The sequence below is a fragment of the Carya illinoinensis genome, chromosome 7 (genome assembly GCF_018687715.1).
Source record: "Carya illinoinensis cultivar Pawnee chromosome 7, C.illinoinensisPawnee_v1, whole genome shotgun sequence".
NCBI lineage: Eukaryota > Viridiplantae > Streptophyta > Magnoliopsida > Fagales > Juglandaceae > Carya > Carya illinoinensis.
The window spans coordinates 38,429,243-38,450,376 of NC_056758.1; the positions used below are offsets into that span (position 1 = coordinate 38,429,243).

General features: G+C 33.3%; 1 protein-coding gene across 2 annotated transcripts; it reads right to left on the minus strand.

Annotated features, from left to right (window-relative positions):
• Window positions 1-16,010: 16,010 nt before the first annotated feature.
• Window positions 16,011-21,134, minus strand: LOC122316793 (probable protein phosphatase 2C 10). Of its 2 annotated transcripts, XM_043133581.1 has the most exons (6): window positions 20,649-21,134; window positions 20,351-20,505; window positions 19,195-19,431; window positions 18,807-19,083; window positions 16,737-16,888; window positions 16,011-16,581 (listed from the first exon to the last, which is right to left on the minus strand). In XM_043133581.1, the coding sequence occupies exons 2-6, from the start codon at window positions 20,375-20,377 to the stop codon at window positions 16,441-16,443; spliced, it is 834 nt and encodes a 277-aa protein (XP_042989515.1). In that variant the 5' UTR covers window positions 20,378-20,505; window positions 20,649-21,134; the 3' UTR covers window positions 16,011-16,440. The 2 variants fall into 2 exon arrangements, with proteins under 2 accessions (XP_042989515.1, XP_042989516.1); XM_043133582.1 differs by lacking the exons at window positions 20,351-20,505; window positions 20,649-21,134 and adding an exon at window positions 19,659-20,342.

Consider the following 21,134-nt stretch of genomic DNA (forward strand, 5'->3'; position numbering starts at 1 on the left):
TCCACATTTTATTTAAAGATCGTATGGCTTATATCATTTTTACATGTTTCACGAATTTAAGTTTCGCAGGTATTTTATAAAAAAGTCCACCCAACGTAAAAATTAAAATTTTAAAAAATAATAATAATAATTAGACAAAATTTATACACCTAAAACTGAAATACTATCATTTAAGATGGGCTTGCACCTCACCGAGTCACTTGTCCAAAGCTCAGTTCAGTTTTTGGGCTCCGGCAGAAATTAAGAATTACACCCCCTCTAGGCTCTATCTTACCGGGTGGACCACTATGATCTTGGCACTTGGCGGTCTTCAATTCGGCCCCGGTCTGCCTCGGGGTATCCTCTAACCCTTTCAAAAATTCATGATGAGTTTCTAGTTCTACGTTCTTATCCGGTTCTCCCTAGTTCTGATTGCCAGTGGTATCAGGTGACAGGTATATAGAAACTATACCTCAGGATGAATGAATGGATCCAAGATATGTTTGGTCAAATTTTATATAATTTAATTAAAAATTTTTTTACATTAAATTAGATAAATTTAAAATAATTTAAATTTTTATTACCGTAGTTAGTTAAAGATAGAAGATCATTATTCATTTATTAAATATTAAAATATTAATTTATCATTCCAAACAAATAAATTAAATTAATTAGAATATAATTAACATTTAACATTTAGAATATAATAATTATTAACATTTAATAATATTTTTTAATATTAATTGAATATAATATAATTATTATTAACATTTAACAATACTTTTTTTAATATTAATTTAATTAGAATATAATTACTATTAGCATTTAATAATAATTTTTTGTAATATTAATATAATATAATATAATTATTATTATTATTAACATTTAATAATACTTTTTTTAATATTAATTTAATTAGAATATAATTATTATTAACATTTAATAATACTTTTTTAAATATTAATTTAATTAGAATATAATTACTGTTAACATTTAATAATACTTTTTTAATATTAATTTAATTATAATATAATAATATTAATGTAATATAATATAATTATTATTATTAACATTTAATAATACTTTTTTTAATATTAATCTAATTAGAATATAATTATTATTAACATTTAATTGGTAGAATTACAAAATGTGAGAAAAAAAATTAAAAAAAAATTATTAATTTAATAATATTTTATTATTATGTAGAGAATAAATGAATAATCCAATGTGGAGATTGAATTTTGATGAAGTAGTTAAATGTATAAAAGTGTTGATATTGATCAAATTTGAAAATGAATTTGGTCAAACTAATGCCAATGGTCTTACACTGGTATTGGTTTATTTATCTTTATTTTTAAATTTAAATTTAAATAATATACCTTTAAATTTATCTATATTGACTTTTTGTTGAACCCAATATTTTAAGTTTTGTGTAATTATATATTTACATATGGATTTTGATGATAACAAATGAATTCAAAGAATAAAGAAGTCTCAAACTCAAGTTGTCTACACAATGGAGTCAAGCACATCAAGGAAACAAGCATGAGCAAGAAGGGAATAAGTTCACATCAAAATTATAGAGTAATGTCGTAAATCTCTTCAAAATTCGAAATTAGGATTAATGCTCAAAATTAATATTTTATCATAAAGCATTAAAATACATTTTTCACATGTGCATGAATATTTTTGAAAATTAAATTTGAAAATTTTGAAAGATGATTGATTGTCATCTTTTACATGTGCATGCCTTGATTAAAGGGTTGAACTTTGAAAATATTAAAGATGATTAATTGTCATCTTTCACATGTGCATGTTTTATTTGAATATTTTCAAAAGTGATTGATATTTTTTTGGACTTATACAAAAGGTAGATGATTTTGTTTGAAAATTTTGAAAAGTAAAGTGTGCTCATTTTGTCATATGCAAAAAGTAAAAGATTAGGTTTGAATTTTTTGAAAATGAAAGTGTGCTCATTTTGTCATATGCCAAAAGTAAAAGATTAGGTTTAATTTTTTTTAAAAGTGAATGATGTTGTCTTTGACAATTGAAAAAGAATAAACTTTTATTTGAATTTTTTGAAAAAGTTAATGATGTTGTCTTTGACATGTGAATCTTTTTAAATTTGAATATGAAGTCTCATATGCCAATAAATAGATCATTTGAGAGCTTCACATTTACAACACCAAGAGCATACAATATTCATTCAAAACTTTTATTCTCTCTTCTCTAAGCATTGAGCCTTAATCCTTGTTCATTTTGAGAGATATAGTTTGCGCTGTATTGTTCTTATTTCACTCATTGAGGAGTGTTTTCTGATAACCTACCCACTATCAGCTCTTGTATCAGAAAAAGGGTGTATATAACCCTTGTGCGTGTAGAAAGTATTCTACACGGGGAATAGTTGAATCACCACATGTAAGGTGATTGCAAGTGTAGAGGGTGTTTTATACGAATCCTTTGTAGCGGTGTTGTTCAAAGGTGTAATAGGTTTCTATCTCCACCTGAAGGAGGTTGAATAGTGAATTTAGGAATTCTCAAGGGGTAGCTTGAGGCGAGGACGTAGGCAGTGAGGCCGAACCTCGTTAACATACTGAGTTTGCTTCTCTCTTACCCTTACTCTTTATATTTATTGTTATTTCATATTTTGTTTATATTTTATATTATATATTTGATTTATAATTGTTATTTTTTTATTACAACTCAATTCACCCCCCTCTTGTGTTAGTCATCTGGGCAACAATTGGTATCAGAGCTAAGAGCTCTATTATAAGATTAACTATCTTTTGAGTTAAGATCTTATGGCTAACATTGCAGCTTCATTTGGTGAAGGTCAATCTAGTAGTCGGCCTCCACTCTTTTGTGGAGATAATTATTCATTCTGAAAAGTTAGAATGAGAATATTTCTTCAAGCTCAAGGTAGAGAAATCTGGAAATGTATTGTAAATGGACCTTATATTCCAACAAAAGTGGTTGATGGAGTAAAGGTCAAAAAGGAAGAAGAAGAGTTTGATCGTGAAGACGATAGACTTTATACTTTAAATTTAACTGCTATGAATTTATTATATAATGCTCTTAATGGAAATGAATTTAATAGAATAATGAATTGCGCTACGGCAAATGAAATTTGGGATAACTTGGAAGTAACTTATGAAGGAACTTCGCAAGTCAAGGAATCAAAAATTTATATTTTTACTCATGAATATGAAATGTTTAAAATGAATGATGATGAATCTATTTCTAGTATGCACACTCGTTTTACTAACATCATAAATAGCTTGACAGCTCTTGGCTAGGGGTGAGTTCGGTCCGGTCCGGTCCGGTCTGGGGAGGTTTTGTGGACCGGACCGGACCTATTCGGTCCAGGGTTTTCCAACCCTGGACCGGACCGAACTCCATCAGGACCGGTCCGGTCCGGTCCTATCCGGTCCGGTCCGGTCCGGTCGGTCCATTCGGTCCAAGGTTGACTTCTTTTTTTTTTTTTTTTTTTTTTTTTATCTAATGACATTTTTTTAATATTTATATAATTATATTGTAATATATTTAATATATACATATAGTATTATATATATATATTAGTAATATGCTAATACTATTAGTCTATTAGTAATAATACTATAACTAATAAATATATGTAATAATAACTATACTATAACTAATAACTATATGTAATAATAGTAATAGTGATAACTATATATTTATATAATATGCTAATATTTAATGACATTTTTTTAATATTTATGTAATTATATTGTAATATATTTAATATATATACATATAGTATACTATTATATATATTAGTAATATGCTAATACTATTATATAAATAATATATATAAATAATATTTATTTATTTTTATTTCTATTCGGTCCGGTCCGGTCCGGTCCGGGGTGAAAAACTCCCGGACCGGGACCGGACCGAATCTTTTCGGTCCATTAAAAATGGGACCGGACCGGACCGAACCCAATTCGGTCCGGTCCGGTCCGGTCCAAACAGTGCCGGTCCGGTCGGTTTTGCCGGTCCGGACCGGCCGATGCTCACCCCTACTCTTGGCAAAGTTTATTCCAAGGTGGAAATAGTAAAAAAAATTCTCAACTCTTTACCAAAACGTTGGGAATCAAAAGTTACAACGATTCTTGAAGGTAGAGACCTCAAGAAGCTCGAAGTCAATAAACTCATCGGGTCACTTATCACCCATGAGTACATATTGAAAAGAGGAGAAGAAGGAAAGCCAAAGAAGAGCTTAGCATTTAAAGTTGTTCCTCATGAAAGTGAAAGTGATGAAGATGAGGAAAATGACAATAAAGATAAAGAAGTTGCGATGATAACAAGAAGAATTCAGAGGTTCTTGAAGAAAAATAGAACTCCTCTGAAGAAATCTTTCAAAAAGTTTTCCAATAAAGATTCAGGTAAAAATGACACTTTAATTTATTATAAATGCAATAAACCTGGTCATATCAAGCCAGATTGTCCTCTGCTAAAAAAAGATCGAAACAAGGGCAAGAAAGTAATGAAAGTTACATGGGATGATGATTCAAGTAGCTCAGATAGTGAAGCAAGCAATGAAAAATTAGCAAATCTTTGTCTTATGACTAAAGATGACATTGAGGTAATAAATCTTGATAATATGAAAATCCTTCATATGAAGAATTGCAAAATGTTTTAGAAGAGGTTTATGAGGAATTTGAAAAATTGGGTATCAAATATACTGCTTTGAAAAAGAAAAATTTTTCTTTAACAAATGAAAAATTTATTTTAAGAAAAGAAAGTATCATTTTGAAAGATGAAAATCTTGAATTAAATAAGAAGAAAACCGATTTAGAAAATATTGTTGAAAACTTTACAAATAGAAAAAGAAATTTTGAAAAACTTCTTGGTAGTCAAAGATGTGTTTTTGACAATGCAGGTTTGGGATATATGCCAAAACAAAAATACAAACCTTATAAAAATTTCTTTAATAATCATTCTACATCAAAGACTAATATTCAAAATTCTTTTCATAAAAATAATTTTGTCAAAAAAGGATATTATTATAATCATTCAAGTTTTTCATATATGTCACATGCTATTTGTAATTTTTGTAATAGAAATGGTCATAATTATCATACTTGTCCTATTAGAAGAAATCATACAATGAATGTTAGGGCCATATGGGTACCTAAAAATCTTGTTTCTTCTAATACTAATAAATAAAGGACCCAAAGAACTTGGGTACCAAGAAAAATCATTTTAATTGTTTTTATAGGTATGCATGAAGTCATCCACAAGTAAAAACAAGTGGTTTTTAGATAGTGGATGTTCAAGACACATGACGGGAGACAAGACTAAGTTCTTTGATCTTATATCTAAAGAAGAAGGACATGTGACATTTGGAGACAACTCGAAAGAGAAGATCGTGAGAATAGGGATAATTTAGGCAAGTTTGATGCAAAATCTGATGAAGGTATCTTTCTCGGGTATTCTACTAATAGTAAAGTTTATAGAGTATTCAATAAAAAGACTTTAATTGTATAAGAATCTATGCATGTAGTATTTGATGAATCTAATTCTTCACTCTCCAAGAAATCTATTGATGAAGAAGCAGGAGGTATAAATAATACGGAAAGTCTCAATCTCAACAAAGAGAAAACAATAGAGGAAGTTCAACATGGAGCCATCAGGAAAGATCATCAAAATTTAATACAAGATGCAACCAAACAGTGGAAATTTGTGAAAGATCATCCAGTGGAACAAATTTTGGGAGAACCTTCATAAGGTGTAAGTACTCGATCATCTCTTAGAAATATTTGCAATCATACTGCTTTTCTATCTCAAATTGAACCCAAAAATATTGATGACGCACTTCTTGATGAATCTTGAATTCTATCTATGCAAGAAGAGTTGAATCAATTTGAAAGAAATGATGTTTGGACACTTGTTCCTAGACCCAAAAATCATACTATTATTGGAACAAAATGGGTTTTTAGAAACAAGAAAGATGAGTCCGGAGTCATTACTAGAAATAAGACTCAACTTGTAACCCAAGGTTTTAATCAAGAAGAAGGAATCGATTATGATGAGACATATGCACCTGTTGCAAGATTAGAAGCTATTTGAATGCTATTTGCATATGCTTGTTATAAAGATTTCAAACTTTTTCAAATGGATGTTAAAAGTGCTTTCTTAAATGGTTTTATAAATGAAGAGGTATATATTGAGCAACCTCCAGGTTTTGAAAATCATATTTCCTCAAATCATGTTTTCAAACTCACAAAAGCACTATATGGACTTAAACAAGCTCCTAGAGCTTGGTACGAAAGATTTAGTGGTTTCTTGATTGAAAAAGGTTTTTCAAGAGGAAAAATCGACACAACTCTTTTCATTAAATATGAAAATGATGATATTCTTTTGATTCAGATTTTTGTTGATGATATAATATTCGGTGCTACTAATGAAAATATATGTCAAGTTTTTGTTAAGACTATGCAGGAAGAATTTGAGATGAGCATGATGGGAGAACTTACATTCTTTCTCGGATTGCAAATTAAGCAAACAAAAAGTGGGACATTCATCAATCAATCAAAATATATTAAGGAATTACTGAAAAAGTTTGGGATGGAAAATGCTAAGGAAATTGGAACACCAATAAGCCCATCAACTAAACTTGATAAAGATAAATCCGGTAAGCCAGTTGACTCGAAGATATATCGAGGTATGATTGGTAGCTTATTATATTTAACAGCCAGTAGACCAGATATTATGTTTAGTGTGTGCTTATGTGCACGCTTTCAATCATCTCCAAAAGAATCACATTTAATTGCAGTTAAGCGCATTCATAGATATCTTAGTGGTACAATTAACCTAGGGTTATGGTACCCTAAGCACACATCTTTCGATCTAATCAGCTACACAGATGCAGATTATGCTGGCTGTAAAATAGATCGAAAAAGCACTAGTGGAGCATGCCATTTCTTAGGTCATGCACTAGTTTCCTGGTTTAGTAAAAAACAAAATTCTGTTGCACTATCTACTGCTGAGGCAGAATATGTTGCTGCGGGTAGTTATTGTGTTCAAGTTCTCTACATGAAGCAACAACTTGAAGATTTTAAACTCATGTATAATCACATTTCAATCAAATGTGATAATACAAGTGCTATAAATCTTTCAAAGAACCCAATATAACATTCTAGAACTAAGCATATTGAAATAAGGTATCATTTTTTTCGAGATCATGTGCAGAAATGCGATATAATATTAGAGTTCACAAACACACACGATCAGTTAGCAGATATTTTCACAAAACCTTTACCAGAAGATAGATTATGTATGATCAGAAGAGAAATAGGTATGATGCATGCCATGAATATCTCTTAAAAGATAGACCAGAGTCAATAAAAATAGAGATAGATTTTTTAAATACTTTTACATAAATTTGAGATTCTTAGCCTCATATTTGAGACGCTCATTCTATTCATACAATATCATGTCATTCTTATCCATGGGAACTGGCAAGCGAAATTAAGAATCTAATAAAGATTTCAACTGCTTATTCTTCTGCCGAATGATTCATTCCCTTGTGTGAGACTCTTGAACAATTCGTTGAAGTACAACAATTTGTTCTTTGAGTTTTTCAACTTCGTGATTTTTGACTTGTAGCCGCTGAGAAAAAACAACAATAGAGGAAGAGTAACGAGTCCCAAGACTCACCAAGTCATAAATAGCATCAGAATCTGACTTATTAGTCAGATTATTATTTTCCTGCTGCAACATGGCACCAATGACAGCTACAAAAAGAACAAGAGGTTGAGATGCAGAATGTCTCATGGATGGATCTAGAGAAATGTTAGAAGAATGAGCCATTGAGAAAAGAATATAAGGCTTAAAACGAGAATGTTGAAGGAATGCAGATGAGTTATAGAGATGAGAAGAAAACTTGATGCGGATTGGATGAACTTCAGGACTGATTTTATAGAGATAGCATAAAGAATAAGACAAGCTATCATCCAAGTCAAAGAGCAATGTATTTTTTCCCGATCGGTGAAAATGACATTTTTTTTAGAAACTCGGAGCCTTCAATCTCGTTTGTCAACAACATCAGGCGATTTTTTCAAATCTCCAACCGCACTTGTCGGGTCACGGACGGATGAAATTTATTTATTTTTTTTAACTATCTACAGTGTCTACTAACGCACCGTTTTCTTCAGATCCATTTACTTGTTGCGGATCCTTTTTAATGATGCCAAAAGAGGGAGAAGTATTAGACTAGAATATTAACATTGTTTGAATTGCTAAACTTATTATATATGCTTGGAATTATATTTATACTTTTGTTTGAAAAACTAACGCACATTCTCAGGGGGAGCTTAAGTATTAATACAGCTTTCAGATTCTATCAAGTATTTGTCATCATCAAAAAGGGGGAGATTGTTGAACCCAAGATTTCAAATTTTGTGTAATTATATATTTACACATGGATTTTGATGATAACAAATGAATTCAAAGAATAAAGAAGTCTCAAACTCAAGTTGTCTACACAATGGAGTCAAGCACATCAAGGAAACAAGCATGAGCAAGAAGGGAACAAGTTTACATTAAAATTATAGAGTAATGTTGTAAATCTCTTTAAAATTCAAAATTAGGATTAATGCTCAAAATTAATATTTTATCATAAAGCATTAAAATATATTTTTCACATGTATATGAATATTTTTGAAAATTTTGAAAGATGATTGATTGTCATCTTTTACATGTGCATGCCTTGATTAAAGGGTTGAACTTTGAAAATATTAAAGATGATTGATTGTCATCTTTCATATGTGCATGTTTTATTTGAATATTTTCAAAAGTGATTGATATTTTTTTGGACTTATACAAAAGGTAGATGATTTTGTTTGAAAAATTTGAAAAGTAAAGTGTGCTCATTTTGTCATATGCAAAAAGTAAAAGATTAGGTTTGAATTTTTTGAAAAAGAAAGTGTGCTCATTTTGTCATATGACAAAAGTAAAAGATTAGGTTTGATTTTTTTAAAAAGTGAATGATGTTGTCTTTGACAATTGAAAAAGAAGAACCTTTTATTTGAATTTTTTGAAAAAGTGAATGATGTTGTCGTTGACATGTGAATCTTTTTAAATTTGAATATAAAGTCTCATATGCCTATAAATAGATCATTTGAGAGTTTCACATTTACAACACCAAGAGCATACAACATTCATTCAAAACTTTCATTCTCTCTTCTCTAAGCATTGAGCCTTAATCCTTGTTCATTTTGAGAGATATAGTTTGCACTGTATTGTTCTTATTTCACTCATTGAGGAATGTTTTCTGATAACCTACCCACTATCAGTTCTTGTATCAGAAAAATGATGTGTATAACCCTTGTGCGTGTAGAAAGTATTCTACACGGGGAATAGTTGAATCACCACGTGTAAGGTGATTGCAAGTGTAGATGATGTTCTACATAGATCTTTTGTAGCGGTGTTGTTCAAAGGTATAATAGGTTTCTGTGACGCCCCCAAATCCCCACGCCCGAACACGGGGAAATCGAGACGTCCGGATGGTGACAACCCAGGTCACCATCCTATCGACGGGTGCCAAGTGTGTGCAAATGCAACATATGTGCACAAAGAAACATGCAGCGGATAAGCAAGTCAAAAACGAAGTACCAGAATTTTCTTATTTAATACAAAGCTATTCCAAAACGTACATAAATAAAATATTACAAAACACGCATATAATAAAATATCAAGTACAAAGCATAACTTCAGCAACCTGGCGGAGCCGCATCCTCGGGCTCAGCCTCCTCCTCCTCGAACTCTGCACCAAAAGCTACGGAACCAAAAATGGTACCGCAGGTAAGTAAAACCCAAACACCACCAGATAAAAACACATAGAACTCAAACAACATGGATGCAAGAAAAACCAATGCACATGCCCCGCAAAACCACATTTTTCCACGCACGCCAAAAACCCATTTGGCCCAATAAAAACATATTTTTAAAAACCACGCCTCGCCATTATCCCAGATAATGGCCCAAACCACGATTTTCCCAGAAAATGGATCAAAAGTCTCAAAACCAAAACTCGCCATTTTCCCAGAAAATGGCCCGCATCCGAAAACCATAAAAACAAACCGGTTATACATGCACCATGATCTCCCTTAGGGATCATCCGCAAACCCTGGCTCTGTGCCACACCGCAGGTAACGACTACGCATGTGATACCTAAACGAGCGATGCCCAGACTCGAGCCCCGCGCGTACCTGGCCAGGCCATCCTCTAGCCCTCGCCAGCGAAGGGCCACGGAGTCGGTGAGTAGAGCGATGCCCAGACTCGAGCCCCGCGCGTACCTGGCCCGGCCATCCTCTAGCCCCGCTCCCGTCGTCGCCCAGCGACAACTCAGGGGACGTCACTCAGTATTATCCACTCCCGAGTGACTAGAGGAGCTCCACCGAGATAATAACCCATCCCGACTTGGGCTCGTGAGACACACGCACCCGAAAATCCAATCACGCCAGCAAAACAGGGTTTCTCAAATAAAATAAAATACACGTGCATGCATCATGCAAATGCAATTATCAATGCTCCAAGACAAACAACCAACCATAAAACAATAAATCAAGCAACTCCGTCCTCCATCCATCCGACCCCCGAACTCCTCGGACTCAGTCCGGAATCAACTAACCAGCAGCAATAAATAATTGAATGATCAATATATATTTAAATCTGAAAATAGGGTTTGGAAAATACTTACAGCGCTATACGGTAATTTTAGAAAACACCCGACGTTGCAAACGGCGGAGAAAAAGCAACGTAACAGTGTAATTTACACTGTTGTCGTGGGTAATAAATTACCCATTTTCGAACGGGGACAAACCAAGGCTCGGGATTGATAGGGAATGGCCTTGAGATATTTATGAAGTTAAGGGAAATGAGTTTTGGCCGTGGGTGGTGGTGGAAATGGCGGTCGAAGGCCAAAAAGGGGCTGAACGGAGTTGAGCTCGTGGGAGCTGCTCCGGCAACGGATTGAGGCCAGAAATGGGTGGTTTAGGTCGGCAAGAGGTAGGGGAAGAAGCTGTGAAAAGATGGTGGCCGGAGGTGGTGCGACGGCGCCGGAAACGGTGAAAAACCGTATGACTTGGAGGAGCTCATGGCGGCTAACGGTGGCTCGGATGGAGGTGAAACTTGGTGGGGATGTTCACCGGTGAGAGGAGAAGAAAACTGGGTGGGTGGTGTCGGCCACGCCGCCGGCGAGCGGCGGTTCTGGGCTGCGAAAACAACCGGCGACAGGGGCAAAAACAGAGCAGGTGCAGCGACTTCCGGCAGCTCTCGAAAGCTAACGGCTGGTCCGATGGCTCTGAAAATTGGTGGGGATGATCTTTGGTGGAAGGGGAAGAGAATGGTGGTGACGGCGCACCAAACGGTGGCCGGACGGCGGAGAACTGGCCGGTCAAAGTGGCGGCGACGGGAATGAGAAAAAGGGGCAGCTGGGCGTACGTGGGAGAGAAAGGAGAAGAAAGAAGAAGAAAAGAAAGAAAAAGAAAGAAAAAGAAGGAAAAAGAAAAGGAAAAAGGGAAAAAGAAAAAGAGGAAAGAAAAGAAATGAGGTCCAATCCTTACTCCGGAGACCAAAAACCGATCCGCCGAAAACGATATTAAAAACCGTAAAACGACTAAAATAAATTAAACACATCAAATAAATTAAAACCAATTAAAACACATTAATTAAAAATAAATAAACCAATATATTATTCAAATTAAAAACAACCCTTCAGTGAAAATACACGTAAAAACGGGGTATCACATGTTTCTATCTCCACCTGAAGGAGGTTGAATAGTGAATTTGGGAATCCTCAAAGGGTAGCTTTAGGCGAGGACGTAGGCAGTGGGGCCGAACCTCGTTAACATACTGAGTTTGCTTCTCTCTTACCCTTACTCTTTATATTTATTGTTATTTTATATTTTGTTTATATTTTATATTATATATTTGATTTATAATTGTTATTTTTTTATTACAACTCAATTCACCCCCCTCTTGTGTTAGTCATCTGGGCAACACTTTTGTATATCTAAATTTTTACATAATTATGAATAGTGATTCTTTAAGTTTGAAAAATCACTTTCACTCTCTAAATATTATTTTTTTCTTGTCTATTAAAATCAACTTTATAAAATTTATATTAAGATAATTTTGATATATGAAATTTGTATTAAGTTGATGATATAAAGTGGTTTTTAATACATATTAATATTTATTGATAAAATTGATCATTTTGGTATATGAAATTAGTAATATTTAGATATATGAAATTAGTATTTTTGAACACATGGTACTGATTATAAAATATATAAAAAATAATAATTTTAAGAAAAAAATAAAAAATAATAACATTTTATTATTATTTAGTTTAAAAATGCAAAATCTAATGTATGCGTTTTTTTTTTATATACAAAATCAATATTCAAAAGATGTAATTTTAAATATGCATATGGAGAAATCAATGTTAGTGCTTTAACATTGACTTATTTATCTTTATCTTCATCTTCAAATTTGAATAATACGTCTTTAAATTTATCTACAGGGCATTGGTAATAGAATCTTTATCTTCATATATAAAATTACATGTTTTGAAGATTGATTTTAAATATGAAAAAAAATTTCTATATTGGATTATGTATTTTTTGATCAAATAATAATAAAATAATAAAGAGAGAGAAGAGAAAAAAGAAAAGAGAGAAAAAGAGAGAAAAGAGAGAGTTGGGAGGAGAGAGAAAAATAATAAAATAATATTTGAAGAAAGAAAATGACATATTCAAAAATGAATAGAAAGAAAATGACATTTTCAAAAATGAATAATCACTGTTTATAATTATTTAAAATTATAAAGATAGATCAATCAATGTAGATGATTTTAAGGCAAGTTTATTTAAATTTGAGAATAAAAATAAAGATGAATAAACCATTGCTAGTGCTCTGCTTATGCATCTCTAAATTTTTGTATAGCTATAAATACTTTTCACTCTCCAAACATTATTTTTAATGTTTTTTGTCTTTCCTACCCATTAAAATCAACTTTGTGGAATTGGTATTAAGATGATTTTAATATATGAAATTTGTATTAAGTTGATGATACAAAATATTTTTTAGTACATATTAATATTTATTAATAAAATTGATTATTTTGATATATGAAATTAATAATATTTAGATATAAGAAATTGGTATTTTTGAACATATTGTGCTAACTGTAACATATATATAAAATAATAATTTAAAAAAATAAAAAATAAAAATAATTTATTATTATTTAGTTCAAATATGCATAATCTAATATGAGAGTTTTTTTTTATATACAAAATTAATTTTCAAAAGATGTAATTTTAAAGATGCATGTAAAGAAACCAATACTAATGCTCTTAGAATGGTGAAACACTAGAAGCCGTGTCACAAATTAGTACCAATTTGCAAAGGATATATAATTATTAAAATACCTATCCCTTACAATAATCTTTGAACTAAGCAGTCATCTTTACACCTTACTAGATGGAATTTTATTTATTTTTCTTCCTTGCGGATTCGCTGCTGCTTTTGCGAATACGGTTTGGTGGTAGATTTTAACCGATCAAAGGGAAGCATCTAAATTTGTAAATTTGAACTTTGTCATGGTATCACTTTTAGGCCTTAGTGCCAGCGTCTACGTAATGAAATAAGGACAAAGTATCAAATATACAATATGGTCCAAGTTTATTAGGATTGAGAGATAGAATTCAGTAATCCTATTTACGAAGCTTGTGTTTCATGCATATTTCTACACATTGTAAAAATTTCTTTATTGATTCTTGCAGATTACCCTTTATCTTATGACTTCCACAGTGTGCAAATTCAAGGTGTAGTTTTTTCTCAAGTTGTGCTTTCCTTAAAAACATGTGAATAGTTGCCTAAGAAGCTCTCTCTCTCTCTCTCTCTCTCTCTCTCTCTCTCTCTCTCTCTCTCTCTTTTTGGTCTAATAAATTTTCCGTGCTCAAGATTAACCCATTAGCCATGCTCCAACTCCACCAACAGAGTGGCTGTCGCACACTGTGCGAATAACATCTGAATGGAAACCCCACACCAATCTAGATGTGCAAGTTATCTAATTTTTTGTCTGTAGGTGAAATCAAAGGTTCACAATATCAAACCTCAAAGAAATGCAGCAGAGAAATATTCTTGAAGTCAGTTTACATAGAAGCATTAGCATGTATCAAAGAAAGGGGACCCCGGATAAGCAAGCAAAAACCTATCCGGCAGAAAGCCAAATCAGCACCCCCCCTGACTTTGAACGAAATTCAGTATATGCCTCATGAACAAGGCCATCAAGAAATCGATCCTCAGATCTTAACACCTTGTAGCCGAAAGGAGAGGCAAAACACACACCCACTACTCTCTACTCTCTATACCATTATATATATATATATATATCAGTTTTTAATCGTTGCTTCACTCTACACCACCTCCATAGGACCATAAAGAAAGACAGTTCAACTCACGAGCGTATTAGAGGTGTATAATATCTCAGAGATTCGGATCAGCCAAACAGAGCATAAATCAAACTAAAATGTTGAAATCTAATGTATCCAAGGTATGGGGAGCCCAGAGAAGTATGCAGCTACTAATCCGGATAAAAAAGAACCCCCAATACCTTCGGACGTGAAATTCATATATGCCTCCAGAACAAAGCCATCAAGAAATCGATCCTCAGATCTCAGGCCTTGTAGCTGAAAGAAGAGGCAATCACACACTCACTACGCTTCATTTCACACACACATTCAAAATCGAGAGAGAGAGAGACAGGGAGAGAGAGAGATTGTGAAGTGAGTCTATGACCTGTGGCGGCCATATATATGGACAGAGAGAAAGCAGGCTCATGTTAACCCTAGATTGTGAACTGGTTTTGCTGACTGTTCCTTCGGTCTATTAGCCCATCATATGGCCATTCACTTCACACGCGCACGCGCTTGAACCACAGTCAAGTGAGTTAAGTGACGAGTTTCCACGACAGTAGTGGACTACAATACTCTATTAAGTATTGTTAACGGATTATATATATATAAATAAAAATTTTGATGAATATAAAATAAATTTAAATTTTAACTATTTTATTTATAAAAGTCTCTACATTAGATGAGCTATTTTTTTATATAATAATAAAATAATATAAGATAAATTTGACTTTAACTATTCACATCGAATTTTCATATTAAATATTTATTTATTTATTATATAGTAATGAATAATTAATAATTTAAAAATATTTAATTTTTTTAATTATTAATTTATTTTATTTTATCACATTTTACTATTTAATTTAAAGAAACTTATAGAAATTTTTGGATATAGATGGAGAGAATAAAGAGAGTATTATAAAAAAATAAAATATAATAAATATTTGGTATATGTATAATAGATATCAAATTTAGTATTTTCTTTACAATTACTGTAGCTAAAAAAGCTACAAAATTTGCTAATGGCTAATTCATTGCAAATGAATTTTCTATCTTATAGTTAAAAGGTACACTTATTTTTGGATATACATAATCCAATGAGACTGCTCTTAGAGTAATACTTTATACAATCATGAGATGTGTAGATACTGTACAGTCATTTAAAAAAAAAAAGAAGTGAAATTTACCATTTAAAAATGAATTTTCTTTACATGTAAATTTTGTATTTATTCACTTTTTTCATAATGATTATATGGCGCTTTCACACTTTTCAAGTATAATTTCTCATAATATTACGTAACAGTTTTAAATATCTCATTAATGATGAGTAAAATAAACAAAAATATTATTTTTTATAACTTTTACTTGTTCCATCTGAAAAATAATCAAAATAAATAATTAAAAAATCTCAGTACAATAGAAATATTGAAGGTGAATACCTAAAATATCAATATTCCAAGAAGATTATGAATTAAGAAACTCCAGAAGGTAAAGTTTTCCACACAACTTGGGAGAATGTTGATCAGCAAGAATAGAAGAAAAAAGAGAGACTGATAATGAATGGATAATGCAAAGTAGATAAGCCTATTCCTGAACATGTTTAATAATCAGGTAATGACAATGGGTAGGAACACCCAGAGTGTTAACACAAAAAGCAATCCACTGATCACAACTAAAGCATATTCTTCATCTACACAGCCCCAAGAAAACATGTTCCTTGAGGGAAACAAACTAATGTCATATCATGCTCCTCTAATTCACTTTCAAAAATAAATCAAACAATATCAAACACTGATACAGAAAAAATAAATAAAAATTTACAGTCTTTTCTGCTAACTTTTTCTTTTTGCTTAGACAAATTCCACATTTCTGAAAATTAAGAATGCGTTACCCCAACCCGGTGTCTATTTGTTGGCGGTCTGACCATAAACTGGCATCCTGTGTGAAATGACTCTTATTATAGCAATATATAATGCACCTGGAAAGCAAGGTGATTTTAAGGGTCTCACCCTCTAAATCTAACAACAACACAAGAAATATCATCTTTACTGTCTCTTTTCAATGCTTCAGTTGTTAATTGTTTAGCTGCCTTCTGTGGATTCTTGATCTTTCTTGCAATGTCAACTGCTTCTTGATTTGCCATTACCTGATTATACCATGCAAAAAGGCATAAAAACAAAAGGATCTTTCAAAGGCTCTCTCTGATGGAAGCACCATGCAGACAATCATGTGCAATTTTCGTGTGAATGTGTAACAGTGTCTACTACCAATGCAGCAGAGGAAAAAGATATTGATATTTACCTTCCAAAGACCGTCGCTAGCAAGGATTAGAATCTCAGTATTTTCTACAGTGGCATTTTGTACGTCTGGGTCAGATCGCAAATGTGATTTAAGGCTCTTATCTCCAAAAGCACGAGAAACTGCCAGCTGTCCATTGACTCTAGGGACGTCTCCTGAGAAGGTGTAGCAGAGATCAGATTAACATTGTAAACATACCAGGCTTCCAAACTCACAAAATCAAACCTCCACAAAAAGCATACTACACCCGAAAGTTTAACGTGAAAGAACACCATAGGAGTTAATTTATAAAAGCTGGCTACATTGCATGTCATGACATATGCAAGTCACAGATGCATACCATTCTAACTTTGGCTTGCTCTGTTGTTATATTGTTGGCAATTAGAATTGAAGTTACTCAGGACTTCAAATAAATATGTCTCATATAGCTGGACAGAAAAATCAAGGAGGAAAAATGTGAATTTCTTAAAATCCGAAAAAAGGCCAACTCTTCAAACATAAATATAGGAGGCCACCATGTTTGTAAAGTTCTTCTTGATCAGATTATGGTACAAGAATATCGTTCAAGTTTCAGAATGTATCCTACGTGCCTTAGAGACAAGAATGAAGTGGTCAAGAATAACCTAGTATGGTAAAGGCACAAAAATCAAAATAAGGATACACTTACTTCAAATTTATTAGCACAGTTAAAGCAGATTGAAAAAACATCCTAAAATAATCACCATCTGAACTTCTTCTTAAGATTGGATCTACTTTAAGAGAACATGATATCAGGAAGTTTGCTGATCAGCAAAAACTAGTCAACCAAATCAAGAGACACTTAAGACACGTGGAGAAGCATATCAACAGAAGATGGATGTACCAGGGACGAACCCGCTTCTTTACCCAGGATTAGAAGTCCTACTTCAGAAGGAAAATCCTCCTGCATCCTGTTTTTTCAGGAGTTGAATTAACCAGCATATGATGATTAGAGCTATCACCTTTTACATGGATGCAGAGAATTTTCTTGTTTTTTCCTTCTCAATAGAGGATATCCACTATGTTTGTGTTACCCCATCCAAGAGACCTAGTTATAAGAATATACACGTCCCTCTTCCAAATCAACCCAGCCAAACTAGAGAGCAAAACCCACATTAAAGTTTCTTAAATCTTAAGATGAGGATCCGAAAAAAGGCTACAATGCAGTTCCTGTTGATCCTTGCTGGCTAGAATTATTGTACTGCCTTATAATCTTTTGGACAACAAGCATCCAAATGTGAACTCCCTACATTTTTCTAAAATGCCCAGGTGGTCTTAAGAATAATAAGTTATTCCTTGTTCAGTAGATACAGTTAAATTCATGACTAACAGATAGTGTAAGCAAACTCTTTTTTCTGGGTTGTCTTGTACCCAGAGCAGGGAAGTACTAAATCCCATCTAACCATGAGAGATATCTAGATGCCTTAATGATTCATCATTGTAGCCCTACAAAAAGTGACATGAAAATTCTGTGAACTAATCACGGAGGGTCTGAATCAAACAATAACAAAAATTATTTATGTTTTTGTTTGTAAAAAGTTATTAGTTTACTGGAAAGAAATATGATTTGCATGGTTAAATCAAGGCTATGACATATAATCCTTGCAATGAGGATCAACAGAGTGATTCTCCATGACAGAGAACTGATCAGTCACAACAAATTATCTCAAGAATAAGCACAGAGGTTCCCTGGCTGATCAAGTGGAAACAATTACATGATTCACTCTTTTACTTTTAAGATTACTTTGGTGCATGTCAAAGTAAATAGCCAGCCAAAATCTCATCAATGCCGCAGCAAATTGTGCTTACAAAAGTTTCATGCAGGTGATTATGTATAGATTAAAAACATATGGAATTATTTTCCCCCTGAGGAACTCTAGCTATACATTAAATGCAGCAATAACCCAAATATTGCAAACCATACCAGAAATTTGAAGAATTACAAGATGACTGATAGAAATTGATGAATTGTTTCAGAGAAAACATAGTTATGCTATATTAATTTTAGATAAGTCGACATAAAGACAGACTTTCTAAACGTGTTTTGTGTGAAACCTGGCATGTTTGAGACAAAACCGCCTTTGTTCTCGATGCTGCCTCGCTCAGTGTTGGGCTCATGATCTATAGTCATCTGTACTGCCTGGCCCCCTCTTGAGAGAACTGCTCGGGAATCTCCAACATTGGCTATCCATAATTTTTGCCCGTTTATCAAAATTGCAGTTACAGCTGTGGACCCACCCCGCCCCAAGTCAGAGCTGTGTGAGAGAATTGCCTGGTCTGTCTTCTCATAGGCCTTTATGATAGATCTCTGGGGGTCAACCCAAAATTCTTCCTAGGATGATAAAATTAGAAAGAGTAAGAACACACCCCAAAAAAATTAATATGGAACTTAGTGAGACTGAAAAATACAATGATCTCTTCATCTTTCAAATTAACATCGCACCTCCTTTAGGATGTTGGAAAACAAATGTTTCTGTAGGTAGGCAGGAACAGTATCTCCCAAATGGCCATCATATATGGCAAACAGCCCTAATTCATGTCTCTTAATCTGCATAAATTTAGCAACATGATAATCCTCCATCGGATGATTAGCCTTCCCTTTTACTAGGCTGAAACCATACTTTATTACCCCGTCATGGCTTCTTCCTTTACCAGAGCTAGATGAGGAACGTGCTACAAGCTACATAACAAAATTATGAATAACAAAGACCACAATAAAAATCTAGCCTGGCTTAGATGCAATCATAAGGCACAGAAGCAAACAAATGGTAGTTTGCAATTTTCAAACCATTTATACAGCAGCAGAAAGAAAATTAAACGAAGAAATCACTATCATGCTTGATTAACTACATCATCACAAACAAATAAAGCACTGAAAGTTATCAACACGGGGACCTTTTCTCTGACCTATCAAGATGGGAAATTGCTTCTTTGTTTTTCCTCCAATTCCGTCTTTATTTTTTTTTTTTTATACTTCTTTCTTTACCCCCTTCTTTTTTGGTCGTCAAGGCTCTGTGTTGTGTGCTGTTTGAGGGATGGGGAGGGACCAAAGAGGGGCACCACCCCACCTTGCTACAACGGAAACAATATGGAAGGCCTTGCTACTCTGAAAACATGCAGTTAGTTCAATTCAGCGCATCAGGCTGTCCTAAAAGACGTGGCTTAATAGTGCAACATGTTCAACATCTCTTACACAATTTCAGCAACCCAGCCTAAAGGAGAGTCTGGCCTAAAATATCCCCAACGAACTCACTACAGAAAGCAAGTAGATACTTTGACACCCTTAAACATCACAGCTACGTCCGTGGTTATGTAAGTTACACAACAAAGGATGATCAATAATCCCTCCATAACCTGCCAAAGTCTATCACTTCAGCTCTATAAAATAACGCACTTATGATATTCATCCATCGTCTATAACCCTGAAAAGAAAACTGAGGCACCTAAAACAAAGTCTCAAATCAATCACACAAATAGCCCCCACAAAAAACTGAAAACCATGCCTTTTCAGCCTTTTGGTTGAGCTTTCACGCAACACAATATTATAGTTAGTATAGAAAGATCATTTGATGGACGTGAAGTATTGGAAACATCCTTACATGAGGGAAACAACATAAGCTATCCATAAAAAAAACTCAACAGCCTCTACAACTTTTTCAACTAGATTCTGAACATCCAACTCCTGTAGACGTATCCAGTCCAAGTCTCAAACCGACCACCACCCCAAATCACGAACCTTCCTCAAATTCGCAAACTGCACCATAAAACACATAATCGATCGTTATGAATAGGAAGAAACAAAAACCCTTAAAATACAGCCTTTAAAACTCCACAAAATCAGAAAAACTAATAATTAAAAAAAGGACAGGAACTGAGTAATCGAGAACTTCCTCTCACCGGTCCAATTGAACTCCAAAAATAGCCAAGCTTCTTGTTTTAGTTGTTTATGGTGCTGCTGCAGCTTCTTCTTCTTCTTCTTCTTCTTCTTCTTATTAGTTCGCACAAGCAATTGAATAAAAGAATGCTAATAATTAAAAAAAAAAAAACAGGTCCTACAGAAATTAAAAAAAGAAGAGAAAGGGAGAGAGAATAGTTGAAACTTTTTTTCTAAAGAGAAAAGAAAAGAAAAAATAATGTGTAAATAAAGTTTATGAAAGGAAGATGCCGGAGGAGGCCTATGTTTCTCCGTGATGATTTGCAACCGTTTCTGAAGTGTTGGCAATGGGAAAAGCTATAATAATGAAGGAAAAAGAAAGGCAGCCACTTAGCAGACTTCCTTCCTGTTGACTTCGCTGTATCTACTTTCTTTTCTGCTGTTTTAATTCTGTTTCTTTGTTTGGCTCTTGCTTCTACTTCTAGCCTTAATAGGTGAGAAACTTTCTC

What these genes read in the sequence shown, in the direction of transcription:
- LOC122316793 (XM_043133581.1), bottom strand. Translation starts at nt 20,377, where the DNA reads ATGGATAGCTTATGTTGTTTCCCTCAT. An exon ending in GCTTATGTTGTTTCCCTCAT is followed by an intron (nt 19,432 to 20,350) that starts GTAAGGATGTTT and finishes TTTGTTATGTAG; the next exon opens with CTTGTAGCACGTTCCTCATC. An exon ending in TTTCCAACATCCTAAAGGAG is followed by an intron (nt 19,084 to 19,194) that starts GTGCGATGTTAA and finishes TTATCATCCTAG; the next exon opens with GAAGAATTTTGGGTTGACCC.